Raw genomic sequence first — 21284 nt, 5'->3', positions numbered from 1 at the left:
CCCTCTCTTCCCCTGCTCCAACGTGGGGTCCCTCCCACAAGATGCCGTCCTTCCCGAACTGATCCTGTGTGGCCTTTCCACAGGCAGCAGGTCTTAAACAACCACTCCAAATATGGGTCCGTACCACGGAGTCCATCCATCAGGAACACACTACTCCAACCTGGGTCCCCCACGGGCAGCAGCTTCTGACAGATCACCTGCTCCTGCGTGGACTCCTCTCCATGGGCCACAGGTCTGGTTCAGAACCTGCTCTAGCAAGGGTTCTCCACAGGCCGCAGCCTCCTTCAGATCAGAGTCACCTGCTCCAGAAAGGGCTCCTCCACAGACCACAGAGTGAAATCCTGCTCCACTGTGATACACTACGGGCTGCAGGGGGACAGTCTGCTCCACCATTGTCCTTTCCACAGGCCACAGGGGAACTTCAGCTGCAGTGTCTGGAGCACCTCCTTCCCCTCCTTCACTGACCTTGGTGCCTGCAGGGCTGTTTCTCACTCCTCACTCTCCCGGCTGCTGTTGCACAGCAGGTTTTTCCCTTTCTTGAATATGCTGTCACAGAGACACAATCAACATCACTTACTGGTTCAGCTCTGGGCAGTGGCAGGTCCCTTTGGAGCTGGTTGAAACTGGCCCTTATCTAACATGTGGCAGGTTCTGGATTCTTCTCACAGAAGCCACCCCTGCAGCCCTTTGCTACCAAAACCTTGCCATGTAAACCCACTACAGACGTGTCCCCCCAAATTACCTCTATGTATATTGTGGCCCTGCTTTACGGGTAGTGGCCAAACATTGCTAATTGATGGGAAGTAGAAAGCAATTTTTTTTTCTACTCTCCATGCGTCATTATGGCCTTTGCTTGCTTTTTTCCTCTTCCTTTTTCCTTTAATTAAATTATCTATACCTCAACTTATGAACCTAGCCTTCTTTTTTTTTTTTTTTTTTTTTTTTTTCTTTCCAGCATTATTTCTTATTCCCGTCTTCTGAGGAGAGGGAGTGAGAAAGTGGTTTGGTTTTCAGCTGCCCTCTCAGGGTAAAACCACCACAGCATAGTGTCAATGACACCTGAAATACTACAAGAAGGAGTTGATGCCTTTGAATTGGAAGGGAGAAGATTCCCCTCCTGTTACCTGCATCAGCAAATAACATAACTAGCACCTAATATCAGGTTTTTAATTGCTAATGTATGGATTCAAAATAGCAAAATGTTGTTCTCAGGAAAAGGAATTTACAGCTAGCAGAAAGGGGCCTACTTTGATGTGATTGCTACCAGCAGCAGGTTAGGGTAGTCTTCTCTTCCCAGGGTTACAGAGCAGATGAAGTTTATCTGAAAGTTTATATATGGGAGAATTCCAAGTAATGGTCTAGATGACATTTTTGATACTTTTGATAGTATTTATTTATTTGCTAGTGTTTCAGTAGTGCTCAGGAACCCTAGGCCTGGGTCTGTGACAGTATAAGAGAACAGAAAAGGGATCCTTTCTTGTTACAGTTTATATTGTTCTTCAAATCAGAAGATACACCTTCAGATCTTCCTAATTACAATAGGAGCTAAAATACAGCTTGTCTTTCAGAGGGAGTTCTTGGGTAATTTTCAGAAGAGGAACTATCGTGAGTGATACTTGATCTCTGACACTTTTGAAAAGTTACTGTTGTTCTACACCTCTCCCTTTTCATGTCCTGCTTTTTTACTCCACAGTTTTTTTATGGCACTCTTCACTTCCTCATTTCTCAATGTATAGATGAGTGGGTTCAGCATGGGTGTGATGACAGTGTAAAACACTGCCACACTCTTGTCCTCTGACAGATTGCTGGAAGGGCGTATGTAGGAGAACGTGCATGGCCCGAAGAACAGAATCACTACAGTGATGTGGGACCCACAAGTAGAGAGGGCCTTGTGTCGCCCTTCGGATGTTTGTCTTCTCAAGGAAACCAGGATGACAATGTAGGACACGACCAGGATGAAGAAACAGCTCAGAGTTATCATTCCGCTGTTGGCAACAACAAGGATGCCCACAGCATAGGTGTCAGTACAAGCCAGTTGTAGTAGGGGGTGGACATCACAGAAGAAGTGGTCAATTTTGTTGGGGCCACAAAAGGGGAGAAAAGAGGTTAGGAGCGTTTGCACCATGGAATGCACAAAGCCTCCCACCCATAAGCAGATCAACATCCGGTCACAAGTACGCCTGGTCATGAGAGTGGTGTAGTGGAGAGGTCTGCAGATGGCAGTGTAACGATCATAGGCCATCACTGTGAGGATGAAGATCTCGGTGCAGCCAAAGAAATGTAGCCCGAACAGCTGCATTATGCAACCCACGAAGGAGATGGTTTTATTTTCAATAAGGAAGTCAGCAATCATTTTGGGAGTTGTGACAGAAGAGTAACAGATATCTACAAAGGATAGGTAGGAAAGGAAGAAATACATGGGCGATTTCAGATGTTGACTGCTCATTACAGTGACAACAATGAGCAGATTTCCTGACATGATAATCATATAGAAGAACAAAAACATAACAAAGCATATTTTCTGAATTACTTGATTTTCTGAAAGTCCAAGAAGAATGAATTCCTTCACACTGCTTGCATTCTCCATGTTAATCGTTTGGTTGGCAATATACAATATACAGTCTATACACCTGGAAAGAAAAGGACATTATTCTTCACTTTTTTCATTATTAATAATGAATTAGTATCAGAAGTATATACAGACTAAAAAATATACAGGATTAATATTAAGTTTACAAGTTGGTTTAAATTATCTGGTCACAATTTAAAACTACTTGAAATTTTCTGGTCTCAATTTAAACTTAAATCACAAACTCTGCAGCAAGCAAAAGCTGATCAATCATACAACAGAAACAGAAATGGAGAAAGCCCATGATTAATCTCAAACCCACAAAGTAAAGTCTACAGAGGAAGTGGAGATAGTTAGTGACTTTTCCTGTGCGTGCATTATGTGAAAGATATTCTTTTTCTGATATCTCTCCAAGAAAAAAAAATATATAAAAAAAAATAAAGATCAATAAGAACAACAGGATATCAATTTCTACCTGTTAATACAAAGCTTTGATCCTTTCCATCCCTCCTTTCATTTAGCAATAGTGCAAATTTCTCCAGAAAATAACATAAAATATTACATAATCACACCTTTATGGCAGTACGGTTACCTAGGGGAAAATAAATATCTGGGCTCAAACCAGGCAATAGCAGAACTGGAAGCAAACATCACTAGTCCTTGTATCATGTTTAGGTAATCAGCTGTTCAGAAAAGAATGATCAAGAGATAAGTGATCAAGGAAAAATGAATTCTGGAACAATGGCAGATAGGAAATTCCTAAGCTAAAAAAAAGGGTGTATGTTTTTTTGAAAGAATTGTGAAGATACAACCTGTTAACAATACAGCTTTACTGTATATCCCTCTTGGGAGGGATATCCCTGCCACAACCACCAAATTCCTTTAATAAAATATATATCTGACTGATAAGGGAAGGGAAGGGAAGGGAAGGGAAGGGAAGGGAAGGGAAGGGAAGGGAAGGGAAGGGAAGGGAAGGGAAGGGAAGGGAAGGGAAGGGAAGGGAAGGGAAGGGAAGGGAAGGGAAGGGAAGGGAAGGGAAGGGAAGGGAAGGGAAGGGAAGGGAAGGGAAGGGAAGGGAAGGGAAGGGAAGGGAAGGGAAGGGAAGGGAAGGGAAGGGAAGGGAAGGGAAGGGAAGGGAAGGGAAGGGAAGGGAAGGGAAGGGAAGGGAAGGGAAGGGAAGGGAAGGGAAGGGAAGGGAAGGGAAGGGAAGGGGGAAAAAAAAAGAAAAAGAAAAAAAAAAAAAAACAGACAAACTGGAAAACTTACCTTTTCTGTATTTAGAGATCTAAGTTTTTCTGAAAGTGCTATATAATTTTATCTCCTCGGTGTCTGCCGTCCCTGGTATGAATGTGTCAGAACACAGACTCTTTAAAGAACATAGAATTGAATCTTAAAAGCTTCCAAAAATTGCTTAGAATGTGTCTTTTATTGCATAATCCCATCTAATTTATTTTCTTGCTTTCCTGTATCACAAGTGTTTCTTGACATTTCCTGCTTTTGTGACAACAGTGTTCATGGTCTGTCTCAATTATGTTGCCTGTGTGCACTGAATGATGTTTTCATAACCCAGCAACAGCAAGTAGGGTGGAGAACAAAACCAATGAAGTACCACTCTTTAAAACCTCTCCCAGGGAATCCACCACATGAAGATCTCTTGAGGATTTAGCTGGGAGTCATGGAGATGTAGTGAAGGAAAGGCCTGAAAGGAAGGGGCAAAGGAGGAGGAATGAATTCTGTTTTAACTGAAAAGTTTAAGCGAATGTATTTTAAATTAGTAGTCATTGAGCCGTAGCTTTATACTATGATCCACCATAAGTAAATGGAGAAATTTCAGGATTTTTGGAAATTTTGTTCAGAAACTTTGTATGTGTAAATGATGAACCAGGCCTGGAGGATGTGTCTGAAAAGATTAGTAGAGGAATTCATGGTCTTTCTGGCCCAAACCATGGTCCTCGTGGTCCAAGCTCATATGTCCTTGGACGTGTAAATGACTTAGCTTAGTATGCATGCCTAAGTTGACTATGGAAGAACATTGGAAGAACCCGAAAACCCACCAGCATTAAAAAAAAAAAAAAAAAAAAAAGATTCTGTGGAGGTGAGATACCAATTTCCTGGGGCCTATTTCCTTATGTCAGGGATATTTACATACTTTAATGAGTTCTGGGAAAAAGTGTGGATATGTTAGCTATTTCTTTGAAATCAAATGAATATGTATGTTTTAATTGTATATAACCCCTGTAGCTTGAACAATTCAGCACCAACAGTAGGTGGAGTGCTTTCCACTGCAATTGTGTTCATTTTTTTGTGCTGTGCTTGATCCAGTGTTGGATCCTCAGATCAAATGTTTAAAGAACAAGGAGGTGAAAGAGGTTTGAGGAACAAGCTGTTTTATATACTGTTAGGTCAGTCGGTAGGTTGAGGAGATGCAGGTTAGAGTGTAATGGGGAAAAACACACTTCCTTCTGGCAGTATAGATGAGTAAGACCACTAAGACAGTTTTGTTTGCTGGCTCAGTCATCACCTGACTGCTCATGGTCTGCCAGTTTATTGTTTTTCAAGGAATAATCTACTACAGGGCTGCTTTTGTGTGTGAATGGATTCTTCCTATACATGGGAGCGCTTTGATGACTAAACCCAACACATCAGAAAACTATTCTGCTCTGATACAAGGATCTTGGTGGAAGAATACATATTTCTGTTTAAATCATAATAATGTGGTTTTGTGATTTGTTTTTGTGTGTGTGTGGTGTTTTTTTGTGTGTGTTGTTTTTTTGTTTGTTTGTTTGTTCGTTTTTTCAAAATAATATTAGAATATTGGCTATTACTAAAAAAAAGTCATCCAAACCTTTACAGAACCAATTATTCATAAATGACTGAAGTTGTATGTGAAAGAACTGCAACTTCCAACAATACCTGCTGTAACAATACTGTGTCTGTTAGCCCTACATTGACATAATCTTATGTTTCGTATCACAGGGTTGAAGACAAGTAAGACAAGTAACTGTAAATACTCTAAATTTATATGGAGGGACAAAACATCTGTTCCTTTAACAGTATGCAGTCAAGGGCCTTTTCAACGAAAACGAAATGAATCATGAGAAAAGGAGGAAGCCATAAACACAACCATAGAGAGATATACCTGATTAACAAATGACAAGGGCAGTTGCAAGAGATTGAAAAGCCAAAAGAAAACCAAAAACCTCAAACACTTGTCAACTTGTCAGAGCAAAGGTGTTATAAGGCTAACAAAGGGTAAGATACTATCAGAAAAGAGGATTGTGTGGCGGTGGGATACCACTTTCCTGGGGACTATTTCCTTTTCTAGGGTAAGCATCAGAGATACCTTGGCATGAGTGGTCTGTAGCTGGGGGAGAAAGGCATTAGCAATGCCCCACCCCCACACCAACACCCTCTCAAGAAGGTCTTGGGACACAGTCTTGGAATAATTAACATACAAAGCAAGAGCTGGAGGTGGGGACTAATTCATAAATAGCACAACTCAGAGGGGCTACATGTGCCCCCACCATCATCACAGACACAATGACTGGAGCAGAGATGTTGCTGGAACCTGGGGTGGTTATCTGGGCCTTTCCTCTACTTCTGCCTTTTTAACTCTCTTTCTCTCTCTCAATGTTATGGGCTGTTCAGTTTTTTTGTTTGTTTGTTTGTTTGTGTTTGTTTGTTTGTTTGTTTGTTTAAATAGCAATGTTTAAATAGCTCCTGCTAAATACAAGGTTTAATCAGTTTCTGCCAGAATAGTTTCTGTCATCAATAAAGTTTTTCAACAGATCGTTTGGTGTTATGTCACCTTAATGTAGCCCAAGGGTACTTTGAACATCAACCTCTAAGTGGGTTATCCAGGACTGTCCTCTCTGGGCCCCCACAGCAGTAACGAAAAACAAGCCAGTCAGCAATCCTAATTGATAAGTGGGCATGGAATATCAGAATGGAATGTCAGAATGTTTATTTCAGTAAGATTATCCCCCCCAACCATCCTGGGATGGGAATGGTGTGTGTCCCAAAAAACAGATACTAGGATGAGTGTTGGTATGTGTGTGCGAGATGGCTGCAATGTCTAGAGGCTAGTGATACTGAATCAGGACATACGTTTCTCTCCATGATAGAATAACAGAGCCAAATCCAAAGTGTTTCATGAACAGATAGGCCAAACCTTTACTATGTTTAGTTAGATAGGAGGATGTTTAGAAACTTTGTATCTCTGGTGTTACCTTACTCACTAATTAGTCACCCCTACCTATAAGACTATACAGAATTGTATCCCAGGACAGGGCAGGGGGGCAACATAACCTGGAGGATGTGTCTGAAAAGGATAGGTTAGGAACTCAATGTATGCCCATGTCAATGGATGTGTAAATGACGTGGCTTAGTATGCATGCCTAAGTTAAAGCAAGAAGATAAAAAAGAAAGTTATGGTCTGAGCATGCACAAGAACTGGTTTCAAGCAGCAAACATAGTGAGGAAAACTACTGACAGCCACCAGAGACCCCCAAAAGACCAGTAGAAACAATTGTGCATATATCAGGGACATTTGAATATTTTAATGAGATACGGGAAATAGTATGAGTACGTTGATTATTTCTAGGAAATCTGATGACTATGTATGTTTTGATTGCATGCAACTCCTGTAGCTTGAACAATTCAGCACGCACAGTAGGTGGATTGATGCCCTGTGTATTTGGCACACAATCAAAGAATGCCCACTTTCTAAATCTCCAAACTGAGTCTTAGAGAGTTTCTTTGACCAGTTTTTATGGTAATAGTAGCTACTGCTTCACAGATGTGAATGGATTAGGGACCAGGCTGGGGGTTTAAATTCCCCTGGCCTGTAGTGGCAGGTACTAGAGCAAATGGGAGTGTCATACAGCTACCAGATATTGGGCAGGAAATGGTGTGTGTCCCCAGAACCAGTGTATGGCAGGCCTTACCACATGCCATGCAAAGGAGAAGATCTAACACAAGTAGGATTCCAGTATTTATGACAACATATTATAGTTTTGGGCAAGCAACTAGAACAAATCAATAAGAACGTTTTAGGCACTAGATCTTTTATTAGCCTCCCAAGGGGGAGTATGCACATTAATAAATATTAGTTGCTGTATGTATATAAATAAGGCAGGGCGAGTTGAGACTGATCTCAAAAATATTTGGGAAAAGACCAAGATCTTACAAAAGGTAGTTCAAGATGACACCTTGTGGGGCTTTTGAGAATTACAGAACAAATTGACGGTTATCCAACTTTTCTTGGCTTAAGCAATTGGTTATAGGAATATGGATCTTGCTTTTCCTAGTATTCTTAACCTGTGTATTTGTACAGTGTGCATTTTGGTGCTGTATAAAAGCACCAGATGAATATGAAACCTGGAAGTGTAACCAAATTAAGTACCAAATAAAAACTGGTAAGAATTGTATGAAAACTTTGAATGAAGAAGGAGTGTTGTATGCAAAGAATTTGCTTAGGATAAAGAAAAGGGGGACATCAGACAGGGAACAAGGGAAAGCATGTTGATTTTGCAGGTTTTAGCTAACACACAGAGTATGTTGTAAATCAACCACAAGGACAGGACTGAGGCAAGTGCCCCTCCTTACCAGGGGCCAACTGTAACACTGCACTTGTGATGCTTACCTCTCACCTGGCCCAGGGCAAAGGCTGAGGTCATGGGTTTGAGCCCAGACCCAGGACTCTAAGCCAGTGTCCTTTTTTCCACCCACCCAACTGAGATGCCTGACCCCTCGACCCCCTTTTTTGCACCCACCTGAACCTGACATGCCCAACATGCCTTGCATACCTACCACACACCCCACACCACACCAACTCTTTTTTTTTTTTCCTTCACCGCCACCAACACCACCATGCTTTCACACACGCTCTGCACCTCACAATGCTACACTCACTAACCCCCTACACCCACCCATTCCCACACCACTACAGAGGGGAGACCGGTGCCCAGCACAACCTCCCCAGTATGCCTGCCCCACTGCACTGCTTTCACCTACCACACACTTCCCCTTCACTGCTAACATGACCTGATGGCCATCGCTCAGCTCCTGGCAAAGAAATGCCTTGTGTGTCGCTTGCTTGGCAGATTCTACTAACAGGTGTGCTACTTTCGCCTACCGTACGCTTCCCCTTCACCATCCCTGGGGTGTTAAAGGAAAGTTTGGTTGTAGTATGTAAGGACATGATATAGTATATAATATTGGTGGAAGGGGGGCAGTTGAAGCAGATGACCTTAGAGGTCTTTTCAAACCTTAATGATTATATGATTATTTAATTATAAACCACACTTCTAAAATCTGTCTTTCCTGCTCAGAGAGGAGCAGTTGGTGAAGATTTCGGTCTGCTTTCAAACACCATACGCCAGGAGAGTCTGTCAGCCCTGAGGCCTTGGGGACACTTCAAGGGAGCCCAATGGGACAGAGCAAGTGATATTATAGAATTACAAAAAGATTAGTTCCAGCAAAGTCCTGTGATGCATTTAACCATAGGATCAAAAAGCTCCCACTGACTCCAAGTGTGAGAGATCAGAGACTGATTATGGTCAGGTGCTGTGCTGCTAAGTGGAGCCAGGCTCCTGGGACAGATAAAGCTCCTGGGAAGAGGGCCATTGAGCAGAGAGACAGCTAGAGAATGGAGAGTCAATCAGGATGAAGTTATTTTTCACCTTGGCTATGGGTGATGTCTCCGCCACTGAGGCCTATGAGAAGACACGTTGTCCTTAAGACACTGAGGCCTTGCTGCCTCTTGCCATCCCACAGACAGGTCCTGTGGTGTCATACCTTTGTCCTGCACTCAGCATCACACAGCCCACATCCCACTTCCGCATGGATCAGGGGCAGGACCTCTCTTTCCAGGGCTGGGCTCAGGGCTTGGCCTTTCTGCTTCATAAAAGCTAAGGTTTTTCTCAGCATCAGAGCCATCTGCACAATGCTCTTAGCCAATCTAAAATCATGGTCTCCAATTATCTGGTCAGATATGTCCATTTGGAAACTTTGTCAATTTTGACCCTAAGTGGGGCCAGTGTATTGCTCCAAGAATCTTTGTTATTTGCTCTGCCTTTAGCTTCTGGAGAGGGTTCTTCAGTCTCCTCTCAGTACCTGAGCCCCAAATACACCATGGGGGTCATTAAAATGCCAAACACCCTAACAAGCCACGTCTATTCTGGCAATTTCCTTAAGTCTTCAAGACTTGCACAATTCATCAGTGAAGCTTCAGAAATGTAGTTAAAGAGGAAGACTGCAATGAGCACTTGATAAAGAATGATTTTTTTCATGTTTACAGATATTTTTGATTGCTCTTGAGATTAGGCAAAAAGTGAAAGCAACATTCCCCCACTGATGTTGATCCATGGTGTCTTCTTAGGAGGTCTGGGCAAGTAGGAAAAGCAGACTACTGAAGCAGGACCCTGTCTGGACAAACCTTCTCTTCACCTGCCCAGCTCAGCCAATTCTCTCTGACTACCTGGGACTTGCACCGCTTTTCCTTACACCAGACTTCCCCACTGAAATCATCAGATGAATGTCACTTCACCTTTGCACCAACTCCTACCTGCTTTCCTTAGAGGTCTGGCTGCACGTAAGCACAGAAGGGTTTTTCTTATTTTGACCCAAACCAAAGTAAACCATAATACAACTTACCAAAACAGGGAAAAAATTCCTCAGCTGTGTGCCAAGTCCAGGCTGCCTCATTTTTCACATGAGATAAGTGTATCAGGAGTGTTGTAGATGTATTGTAGTTTTTTCAATATTTTTTTTCAAACAGCTAGATTACAAAGATAAATATAAAGGCATTTGAGGAGCTGGCTAAGGATACAGTTGGACAGGCTATTTTAAGACAGGTAAGTCTAAACTCCCTGAAGCTCAAAGCAGTAACTGGTTAGGTTAGAGTGGAATGAATGCTCCAAGAGTATGTGGTGGGCAAATCTGGAGAACAATGGGATGTGCATAGGTCCAGATAGGCAGCTGGAAAGGGGACTTCCAGGATGGATACCAGGACAGGTGGAAGTACCTGGAAGATGAGGGAAACTAAATGTACATAATAACTGACAGTATAGTGATGCTGCAACTAGAGGGGAAGATCACTCTTTCTTCTAATATAGTGAATACGCATCCTACAAATTCATGTTTTGTCTTAGCAGAAATTAAATTCATCCTGCGATACTTTATGGAAAGGATTGAACCATTTCAGTTGATGAGTAGGTGCTCATTTTTAAAAATACTGAAGAAATTTCTCAGGTACTCAGATAGAGCTTCACTGTCTGACCATAAGCAACCAGTGACACCTGCAGAGCTCTGTTATATGAGTATTTTCCTGTGTCTGGCAGCTGTCAGAAAGGACCTGAAGGAGACCAGAGTTCTTGGGGGAAATTCAGATAGAGCCAAGTGGAGTTCCCAAGGCACTTCTACTGCCAGCAGTAGTCTTTGTCTCTGTAACTGCAGCCCAGACCAGCACATGAAAGAGAGGTGAGAGGGTTCTTGGGACTGACCCATAGACGAAATTCTCATTTGGAATATGAGAAACTCTGGCTGATTCTTTGTAGACACCTGAACATTCATGAACCATCTTGGGTCATCTGTGGCAAATTTAGGCTGAAAGACTCAAAGGCAGGTCCCTTCAAGTGGCCGTGGTGGTACCCATCAGCTTGCCCCAGTTTGGGAAATTGCCCCCTTCCAGCCAGGGAAAAGCCTAACTGGCACTGAGGGGCAGCCCAAAGGGCTGCTGGTGCTGCTCCTCCATGTGGAAGCTGGGCTATTGGCCCTGAGCCCCTCCTACATGCTGGGGCTTCTCCCCCAGCTGCAGAGGAGAAGGGAAGAAATGGCAGCTGAGACTGAGTTCTCAGGGCTTCTTTATTGTCTTTATTTACACAGGAAGCCACTGCTATATGTACATGAGATGATTGGGAAAAGTAAATAAATTTATTAAGAGAGAAGATGCTAAGAATAACATAAAATCAAAATCACATCTTTTAGGAAATAATGATATAAAATAATTACAAGATACTGTATTGAGTGTTTTGTTTTGTTTTTCCCAATAACCTGTGTGTCCCATTAGCGTTATAGGCACATTACTAATGCTAAAGAATCAGGTAACCAAAGAATTTCCTCACTGCATCCTTTAGCTCCTGGTTCCTCATGCTGTAGATGAGAGGGTTCACTGCTGGAGGTACCACCGAGTACAGAACTGCCACCACCACATTTAGGAATGAAGAGGAAATGAAATGGGGCTTTAGGTAGGCAAACATGATGGTGCTTAGAAACAGGAAAACTATGGCCAGGTGAGGGAGGCACATGGAAAAGGCTTTGTGCCGGCCTTGCTCAGAGGGCATCCTCAGCACAGCCCTGAAGACCTGCACGTAGGATAACACAATGAAAACAAAACAACCAACACCTAAACAGACAGAAAACATGATGAGTGCCATCTCTGTGAGGTAAGAATCTGAGCAGATGAGCCTGAGGATCTGAGGAAGTTCACAGAAGAACTGGTCCACAGCATTGCCTTGACAGAGGGGCAATGAAAATGTGTTGGCAGTGTGCAGGACAGCATGGACAAAGCCACTGCCCCAGGCAGCTGCTGCCATCTGGGCACAAGCTCTGCTGCCAAGGAGGCTCCCGTAGTGCAGGGGCTTGCAGATAGCAACGTAGCGGTCATAGGCCATGACAGTGAGAAGGGAATACTCTGCTCCAAACAAGAAGACTAAAAAGAAGACCTGGGCAGCACATCCTTCATAGGAGATGGCCCTGGTGTCCCAGAGGATATTGGCCATGGCTTTGGGGAGAGTGGTGGAGATGCAGCCCAGGTCGAGGATGGCGAGGTTGAGGAGGAAGAAGTACATGGGGGTGTGGAGGCGGTGGTTGCAGGCTACAGTGGTGAGGATAAGGCCATTGCCCAGGAGGGCAGCCAGGTAGATGTCCAGGAAGAGCGCGAAGTGCAGGAGCTGCAGCTCCCGTGTGTCTGCGAATGCCAGCAGGAGGAACTCGCTCACAGAGCTGCTGTTGGGCATTTGCTGGTTCTGGGCATGGGGCCCTGCCCAAGGAATAGAAAGATGGTAATAATTTACCACAGTGTTATCAAAGAATAAATTATTTCAATTTCCTATTAAAACTCCCTAACACGTTTGCCCACTTCCAGGCAGACATTTGGCAGGTCACTTTCAAGAGTTCTGATTAATGCTGCCTGAAAATGTCCTTGGGAGAAGGGGGCTCTGTTGTGGGCAATGCAGGAGTCAGTTCTGCTTTACAGCAAGAGGTGAAGAGGCACACGGGGTAATCCCAGATTTAATTCACTCCTGATATCTGGAGATTGTGCACATTGTTGCTCCCAGTTCACCCAACTGCAGAGCAGGGCTGTGGGGCTTTCCTTTGTTGTTGTTGTTTTGTTCCAGCTGCCCCACTGCATCTGAGGAGTGTTTCTAAGGCAGAAATCCTCGGCATTTCTGCTGCATTCCAAGTGAAAGCCTGTGGATCATCAGAGGCAAAGGGACAGCCCCTTATGTGCAGATTATCCTGTAGAGAGGGCAACCAGGCTGTCAGTCAGTCCTAGTCTCAGCTGCCCTGTGCTGGCATCTCTTTGAGCTTCAGGACAATTGCACTCAGAGGTTCACCTGAAAAGAACCTGAACACTGCTGAGATCAGAAGAATCAAGGCTCAAAGAGCACATCTCCAGCCCCCTCACCCTGTCCCTGTACTCCACTTCCAGCCGAGCACACTGAGGGCTCACTCCATGTATATCTGAAACCCCCATTCCTAGCCAGCCTGGAAACAAGAACAGCAGCAATACATCCAGATGGAGAAGCCAGAAGGAATGTCACCATGCTGCTGCCATGGGAGGCAAGGCCAGGGAGGGACATACAGACACTCAGGAGCCCCTCCTCTGCTGCAGCTCCATCTGCAGGGAAGGCAGCTCATGCTTATTGCAAATACTGTGTGCTCAGCTCTGCAGACACCTCCCAAAGACAGGGCACTGCCCATAGGCATCACAAGGGTTGCAGCACCTAAAGATCAGCTGGAGTTAGCCCTGAGCAGGCCACAAATGTAATGTTGCAGTCTTTAAGCTGTGGTGGCTAGAGGGACTTTATGAAGTTCATCTCTACCATATTGATGTCTTAGTGCAGTGCTCTAGGAGTCTCAGTCTCCTGTACAATCCCCCCAAACAATTACCATGAAATCTGCCTCCCCGACACTGCAGGAATCTGAAAGCACAGACTCCAGAAAAAGTCTTACCCTTCATGTAGATGCTGTCTTGGTCTTCTTCTTGAAAAGTCCAGTCATAAATGTGATTCTCTAAAACATCTTCTACTCTGTGCTGGAGAAACAGAGAGAGGCATCCTGACACATGCTATCAGCCATCAGATGTGCTAGTTGTAGAAGAACCATTTGGCAACTGAATCTACATTGCTTTGCAACTGGAGACTCAGTGTCAAGAATCTGCAGAACTGTCCTGCCTCACACTGTCCTCTGTTGTTGTGCTCCTCCAGCCCTTCTGTGCTGTGCAGAGGAGCTGCTCATGGGCAGAGCTGTCTCTCCGCACCAGGGCCCTCTTGCCAGGATATCTCTCTGTCCCAGGAGCCCGGCCCAGCTCAGCAGCAGAGGCCCAGCCCAAGGCATTGTAATGACCCCTCTGGTGGGTTTGGTGATGAGCCCATGAAACGCTAGCATTAAGAGGAAACTGAAGAAATCTCACAAGAAGTCCAAGTCAGATGCAACTTTCCTGGCATGCCCCCCTGTGGGCCGGTTCTGAAATAGCCTCCCTTGGAGCTCGTTAGAGCATAATATTGGAGGTAGTGAAGACAAGTAGGCAAAGGCAGTGTGAAAGTGACACTGATGCATAGAAAACTACTGCTTGTGTCTCACCAAGCACAAGGGCCAGGCCCCTGGGAAGGGAGTAGGAGATGGGGATGGGCACTGCCAAGTGCAGGAGAATGGTCTGACCCCTGCCTGGTTCATGGGTGGAGGCAACGAGGCACTAAGACCCTTCTGGATGCAGACCTTTGTCCATTTGGTGTTACACCAGACCTGAGCTGAGTATGATAATGCAGATTTTCCTGGTGGCCATGCTCCTCGTAAGGCAGCTCTGAATGAAGCTGGCCTTGCTCCTGGTGAGCAGGCACCACTGTCATATGGCATCCCTCTTAGTGCCCAGACCCTCCTCCTGGGCACTGCTCAGTCAGCAGGGTCCCAATCAACCCTGAGGAGGTTACTCTTCCAATGGTGCAGGTCTAGGCTCTTCTCCTTGTAAATGTCAAGATGTTTCTCTAGGCAAAATCCTGGAGTCTCTCAAGGTTCCCTTTTATAGATGCTCCAGTCTGTCAACTGTTAATGTCTGCAGGCAAATGGCTCACCCTGATTGTGCTGTCTCTGAGAAGATAGTGGTATTTCTGCCCTGGTCAGGCCTCAACCTGGACTACTGTATCCAGTTATGGGCTCCCCAGTACAAAAAAAAAAAAAAAAAAAAAAAAAAAAAAGACAGGGATCTCCTAGAAAGAGTCCAGAAGAGTCCAGTGGAGGGCCACAAAGATGATACAGGGCCTGGAGCATGTCCCCTATGAGGAAAAGCTGAGAGATCCGAGTCTGTTCAGCCTTGAGAAAAGAAGACTGAGAGGGGATCTTATTAATGTTTATAAATAAAATAATGCTTATAAATACAAATAAATGTTTATGAAGTGTGGGAGACAAAGGGATATGGCCAACCTCCTTTCAGTAATAAGATGGATAAACCCATCATGTGTTAATTCTGTGTTGTCATTTAGGTATTGATACTCAATTGTCAGTCACCATCTCCCACCTGGCTTTCAGAATGCCCAGACTGGTGAATGGTATGGGGAGTGGGGTCTAGTTATAATGTGCCATTTTTCTGACTCTGCTGTTAAATCGGAAATTCCATTTTGAGGTGCAACAGTAATCAGACACTGGGGTAATTTTCAAATCAGAGAGTACAGGGGCAGTTCAGAGTACATGTACTGTAAATTCCCAGTTTCTACAGGTGTTGGCATTGGAGCTGAAGAACCGCACACTTTCTGGCAGGTGCCAGTTTGTCCCATCAAAACATCAAAATCCAAACTACTTCCATGGTAATTATTAACCAGAAAGCAAGAAGACAACATGTGCTTCTCACACAGGAGCCATGTATGTTAATTTTCATGGTCAGACATACTAAGACTTACTCCATTCACTATCAGAGTGACCATCTGATAAACACCACATGGGGGTACACAAAGGAAAGCCACTGTGCAGTAGGGAATGTATTAACAGAGCAGACCATTCTTTCTGAGAGGTATGAGACCAGTGAAAGAGACGGGGAAGAAAAAGGCAGATGATGGGAAAAGCCAAGGATGAAATCAGGGGCTATCTGTGGTAACAGGGAAGACCCCCTGCACCTGCTGTGATTCCTCTGTGATCAGGGAGAACCTGAGTGCTTTTCTGAACCAATCCATCTAGAAAAGAAGGCACAACAGCATCACCAGGCTAGGAGGGACCTCAATAGGCAACCTCCTGCTCCAAGCAGGATCACTGCAACTTACTCAAGGCTTTATGCAGATGGCTCTTGAAAATTTCCAGGTGTGGAGCTGGCTCACATTTTCTGAGACATAGCTTCCAGAGCTGTTCTCTTGTTGGAAAAGTTTCTGTACACATGTATCATGAATGTCTCTTGTTTCTGCCCTCTGCCTGTACTGATGCCTTGCATGGTAGTGATGATCTTTAATCTGTCCTCTTGGAAACCTCTGCACAGACAGTGCAAAGCTGCTATGTGTTCCCCTCAAAGCCATTCTTTCCCCATGCTGAACAAGGCCAGGGTTCTCATCCTCCAGCCCCGACCATCTCGGTGGCCTCCACTGAACTGGCTTCAGTCTGTTAAGGACTGTCTTGCATGATGGAAGACATGCATGGTGTGCTTCAATGCTGCTTTAAATCATGTTGGAGAATCATGTCATGTCACATAGAACTACAGGCCTGTAACTGACTGTTAAAGGGAGCAGCTGCCCTGAATTAGATTGCGCAGTGTGTGGATGCCCATGGGACAACTTCTGATTATAAAATCAGCAGACATTGTTGGAAATAGAACAGATGGAGAAGAGAAGAAGAGAAGCTTGGCTGTTCCTGTGGTTCATGACCCCTTTGATCACCCTACACTTCTAGGGATTACCTTGAACCCAATGAGTAAGAAAAGGCTCAAGTGTCATACATGTGCATATTTGCTGCCATTTCAGTTGGTCACAGGAGTTCCCCACCAGCCTCCCAGGTGGTGACTCTAGTCGCTGCTCTTTCTCCAAAAATTGCTCCATTACATATTGCAGATACACACATGTATCTTGGCCTGTGTCTGGCACTTGAAATGGAGTCAGGAGTTTGCACCTGAACCTCACCCATGACCACCTCCTCCATTGCCTAGCACAGGAGTTAGAAAAGGAGCTCATATGCGGGTGCCTGTTTGGGGCACGCCTGAGTCAAAGCAAGAGTAACCCCACCTCCAACAGGTTTGTGTTGTGCATGGGAGGAGGCTGAGTTCCCTTCCAGCCACAGGACTGCAAAACCCCAGAAGAGATGCCTCGATTGCTTTGGCTGCATCCCTTCCCTCAGCAGGGGGAAAGGATCTCGCTGCCTGTTCTGGTCTGGCTCTCCTGCCTAATGTTGGGACAAGGCAGGGTGGTTCTCCCACCCAACTCTGCCTCTGGGAGCACAGAGAACAGTGTTGGAAAGAAATGTTTCTGTCAGCTGAGCAAGGGAACGTCAGTGCCTTCTCTTTCAAGGAGGTACCTGGGGAGCCCCAGGGACATCTCCAGGGAGCCCAGTGTGGGGTGGGGAGAGCAGATGCCTTGGGCTGGGCCTGTGCTGCTGATCTGGGCCAGGCTCCTGGGAGAGAGGGAAGGAGGGAGGGAACTCTTGGGCAGTGCTGAAGGGGGACAGAAAACACGGGAACTGTAAGGCAGCCTGCAGCAGGTGGGCAGAGGAGACCTGACTGAAGCAGGAACCTTCACAGCTCCTGGCATGGTAAGGGCAATGAGTGCAGGGCAATGCAGGTGTGGTTCCTGCAGGGATCTCCTCAATTAAGCACATCCCACAGCTTGTGGGACTTACAAGAATGACTTTTGTGGTGTAAGTCTCTGGTGCAGAGGAGGGGGATATGCTGCAGAGAAGGGCTTCCCTGCCTCGTGTCCAGAGGCCAGGGCCCCAGAGTTGCCTTCTGACAGGGCCGGCTGCAGCTGGGGTACAGGAAGGGGTGCTGCCCAGGGGCTGTGGGGAGAAGCTGCGGATGGAAGGAGCCTCCTGAAAGGGCAAGGCAAGGCAGGGTCCTGCTACTGCCCAGAGGCTGCTGCCTGGGGCAGGCTGCTCACAGCTATACAGCACCCCCAGGACATTGCCCCGGGGGCTTGGGCAGTGGAAGGGCAGGGCAGGGGCTGCCTGCAAGTGAAGGCACTTTCTGCAGTCTCTGCCTTCATTTTACTGCTGTGATGAAAAAGCAGGCTGTGTGATAATGGAATGATTAGATTTCTAAAGGGACTGAGGCTCCTACAGCATTACTCTGAGGTATAAGTAAGTTGCTGATGAACCTTTGAAAGTCCTTTCATTCATCTCTGCTTACACACTTTGCCAGCATCTACTTTTTTTTTTTTTCTTTTTTTTTCCCTCAGGGAATATCCAGGATATTCTTTAGGACCTGCAGACAGGTAGATGTCCCCAGAGCTGTCCCTATCCCTGGGAGGTGTCTGCAGGGCAAAGTTGCACACACAGCGGTTGGGAAGGGGTCTGTGAGCATGGACAGGATGAGATGCGGGGATAGAGAAACAGCTGCTGGCAGGCACAGCTGCAGGCAGCAGTGGCAGGGACAGGCAGTGAGAGGGAGCTACTCCCTCCCTACCATCCCCTGCAGTGCAGGTGCCTTCATTGCAGCAGCCCCTGGTCTCCTATCCCCCTCACAAGCACAGCTTGTGTCATGGCACAGATAATCTGGGAGAATCTCTGTCCTCAGTCTTCAACTCTATATTGTTGAGGGCAAGACCTGCCTCCTGTGCCGCCAGAGCTCCTGCAGAAAAAAAAAAAAAAAGAAAGATCCTTGCATTGTCCAAGTTCCCTTGCTTACTCTTCTGAATCAGAACCTTGTCAAGTCTTCTTACTTGCATTCTGCACAGCTGTGCTGAAAGAGTGTCTTTGCCACCTGCACTTGGAGCCCAGATGATTTTTCAGCATCACCTCTGAGTGCAGCCATCCCCAAGCTGAGACTGCTGCAGGCACTGATCACACAACCAAATACCCTCATTGAACACAGGGATCCCCTTCCCAGGTGCCCTCCCTCCAAAACCACAGTGCTGTATACACCTCCATGTACCATGGCTGTGCAGTAAATAGGGTCCGTCAGGAATTTCTGGGCAGAGCCAGCTGCTGTGTATATGACATCAGCCAGCACAAGGCAGGACTACAGCAAGGGCGATGCACTAAGGACTTGTAGGAAAAAAAAAGGTAACATGAAGTCTTTAATAAAGAATGAATGGAATTTTGCTCCAAGAAACCTACCCTATCTTTGAATGTTTTTTTCTCTCCTTTGGCAGTGTCCATATCCAGAACGAGCAAATGTCCAACAGCAGCTCTGTGAGCGAGTTCCTCCTGCTGGCATTCGCAGACACACGGGAGCTGCAGCTTCTTCACTTCGGGCTCTTCCTGGGCATCTACCTGGCTGCCCTCCTGGGCAATGGCCTCATCCTCACCGCTGTAGCCTGCGACCACCGACTCCACACCCCCATGTACTTCTTCCTCCTCAACCTCGCCATCCTCGACCTGGGCTGCATCTCCACCACTCTCCCCAAAGCCATGGCCAATACCCTCTGGGATACCAGGGCCATCTCCTATGAAGGATGTGCTGCCCAGGTCCTCTTTGTATTCTTCTTGGCTGGAGCAGAGTATTCCCTTCTCACCGTCATGGCCTACGACCGCTACGTTGCTATCTGCAAGCCCCTGCACTATGGGAGCCTCCTTGGCAGCAGAGCTTGTGCCCAGATGGCAGCAGCTGCCTGGGGCAGTGGCTTTGTCCATGCTGTCCTGCACACTGCCAACACATTTTCACTGCCCCTCTGCCAAGGCAATGCTGTGGACCAGTTCTTCTGTGAAATCCCCCAGATCCTCAAGCTCTCATGCTCAAACTCCTACCTCAGGGAAGCTGGGGTACTTGTGGTTAGTGTTTCATTAGTATTTGGTTGTTTTGTCTTCATTGTGCTGTCCTACGTGCAGGTCTTCAGGGCTGTGCTGAGGATGCCCTCTGTGCAAGGCCGGCACAAAGCCTTTTCCATGTGCCTCCCTCACATGGTTGTGGTCTCTCTGTTTGTCAGCACTGTCATGTTTGCCTACCTGAAACGCCCTTCCATTTCTTCCCCATCTCTGGACCTGATGGCGGCTGTTCTGTACTCGGTGGTGCCTCCAGCAGTGAACCCCCTCATCTACAGCATGAGAAATCAAGAGCTCAAGGATGCCTTATGGAAATTGATGACTAGGTGTGTTTCAGATGCAGCAAATTTCCAATCTGCTTCTGCAGATGACTCATAATATCAATAATTACAGGAATAGCCAATATTCTATTTTTGCGTGTGTCTTTGTGCTTATTTTTTTGGAGGATTTTCTTTGTTTTAATTCAGCTAATGTATCCAATTAAAATGAGATGATTCATCCCATTTGCATTTCAGTATGTACCTGTTGAATATAGGTCAGAAACTCTGTGCATGAGAAGCCAGGCTCTCTGTGAATTTGAACAAAATAACAAAACCCTACACTGCCTTTTTTGTCTGATATCCTTCCTGTGAGACCTGTTCTGAGCCCCCAGAATGTAAGCCTGGTGGACTGACCAGAGCTAAACTGCTAAATCTGGGGTAAACAGGCAGAGGAGAGCTTTGCAGCCCTAGGGCTTGCAGCAGCCTCGGCCAAGGAGTCTAGCAAGTGATTTGTTGCAGCTCTGGGGCAATGGAAGTGACCCCATGAGCTGGGTTTGCCTCCCAGACTGCCCAGCATGGCCCTGCAGAGTGCCCCCATGCCCCAAGCACCATAGCCCCCTCACTCTGCAGAGCAGCACTGCCAGCTGGGGCTGGGAGTGGAGCTGGGGGGGAACTTCCCCTGAGTGTCTTCTAGGACAGCTTGAGGCACATGGCTTGTGGAAGTGAGCGTGATCTTCACTGTGCACCAGAAGCTGAGAAACCACCAGCAGGCATGGGACTTGAACATTGACTGTAAGGGCACTCCTGCCCTAGCACCTCACAGGACTGGCACGTAACTGGTTGTGTGTCACAGAGCCTGGAGTCCAGCAGCAGTGCCATGGGCTTGAAGGAACACAACCAGCTCACTTCTACCTTTGCTTGTCCAGGGTCTAATACAGGGTGTTTTGCAGGTATGGTATGACGATGTCAGTGGTGCCTCAGAAATTCATAATCAACTCCTAAAAGAAGTTCTGTAAAGTCAATTGAGAGCTGACTTTTTCTGAAGTAGCTGACAGATCATCCCCTGACTCCTGGTTGGGGTCTGTGCCTTCGGGTCACAGCTGCAAGTGTCCCTGATAGGCCAGCAGAAGGCACATGGTTTGCAAATAGTCAAAGTATCTGGTAGGCCCCGTAGAGGAAAAGTTCTTAGATAATGTTTGTCAGGTCAGAGGTTTCAACTTTTGACTGAACTCATCCTTTAGGGCTGCTTTTTGTTTTCTACACAGAGGTGGCCACTGCCTCCATGA

At 46.0% G+C, this 21284-nt stretch overlaps 3 protein-coding genes across 3 annotated transcripts; 1 reads left to right on the top strand and 2 right to left on the bottom strand.

Annotated features, from left to right (window-relative positions):
- Window positions 1-488: 488 nt before the first annotated feature.
- On the bottom strand, window positions 489-2587 carry LOC137844246 (olfactory receptor 4S2-like). Its single transcript, XM_068660449.1, has 2 exons — window positions 1687-2587; window positions 489-532 (listed from the first exon to the last, which is right to left on the bottom strand). The coding sequence occupies exons 1-2, from the start codon at window positions 2585-2587 to the stop codon at window positions 489-491; spliced, it is 945 nt and encodes a 314-aa protein (XP_068516550.1).
- An 8915-nt stretch (window positions 2588-11502) lies between these two features.
- On the bottom strand, window positions 11503-15771 carry LOC137844245 (olfactory receptor 14C36-like). Its single transcript, XM_068660448.1, has 3 exons — window positions 15748-15771; window positions 13808-13889; window positions 11503-12611 (listed from the first exon to the last, which is right to left on the bottom strand). The coding sequence occupies exons 1-3, from the start codon at window positions 15769-15771 to the stop codon at window positions 11662-11664; spliced, it is 1056 nt and encodes a 351-aa protein (XP_068516549.1). The 3' UTR covers window positions 11503-11661.
- A 3379-nt stretch (window positions 15772-19150) lies between these two features.
- LOC137844567 (olfactory receptor 14C36-like) lies at window positions 19151-20295 on the top strand. Its single transcript, XM_068661035.1, has one exon. It carries the CDS (start codon window positions 19151-19153, stop codon window positions 20114-20116), a length of 966 nt encoding a protein of 321 aa, XP_068517136.1. The 3' UTR covers window positions 20117-20295.
- Window positions 20296-21284: the final 989 nt, after the last annotated feature.

This window comes from Anas acuta, chromosome 25 (assembly GCF_963932015.1).
Source record: "Anas acuta chromosome 25, bAnaAcu1.1, whole genome shotgun sequence".
NCBI lineage: Eukaryota > Metazoa > Chordata > Aves > Anseriformes > Anatidae > Anas > Anas acuta.
Note: the sequence above shows the minus strand (reverse complement) of the source record. Positions and strands in the feature narration are given on the sequence as shown.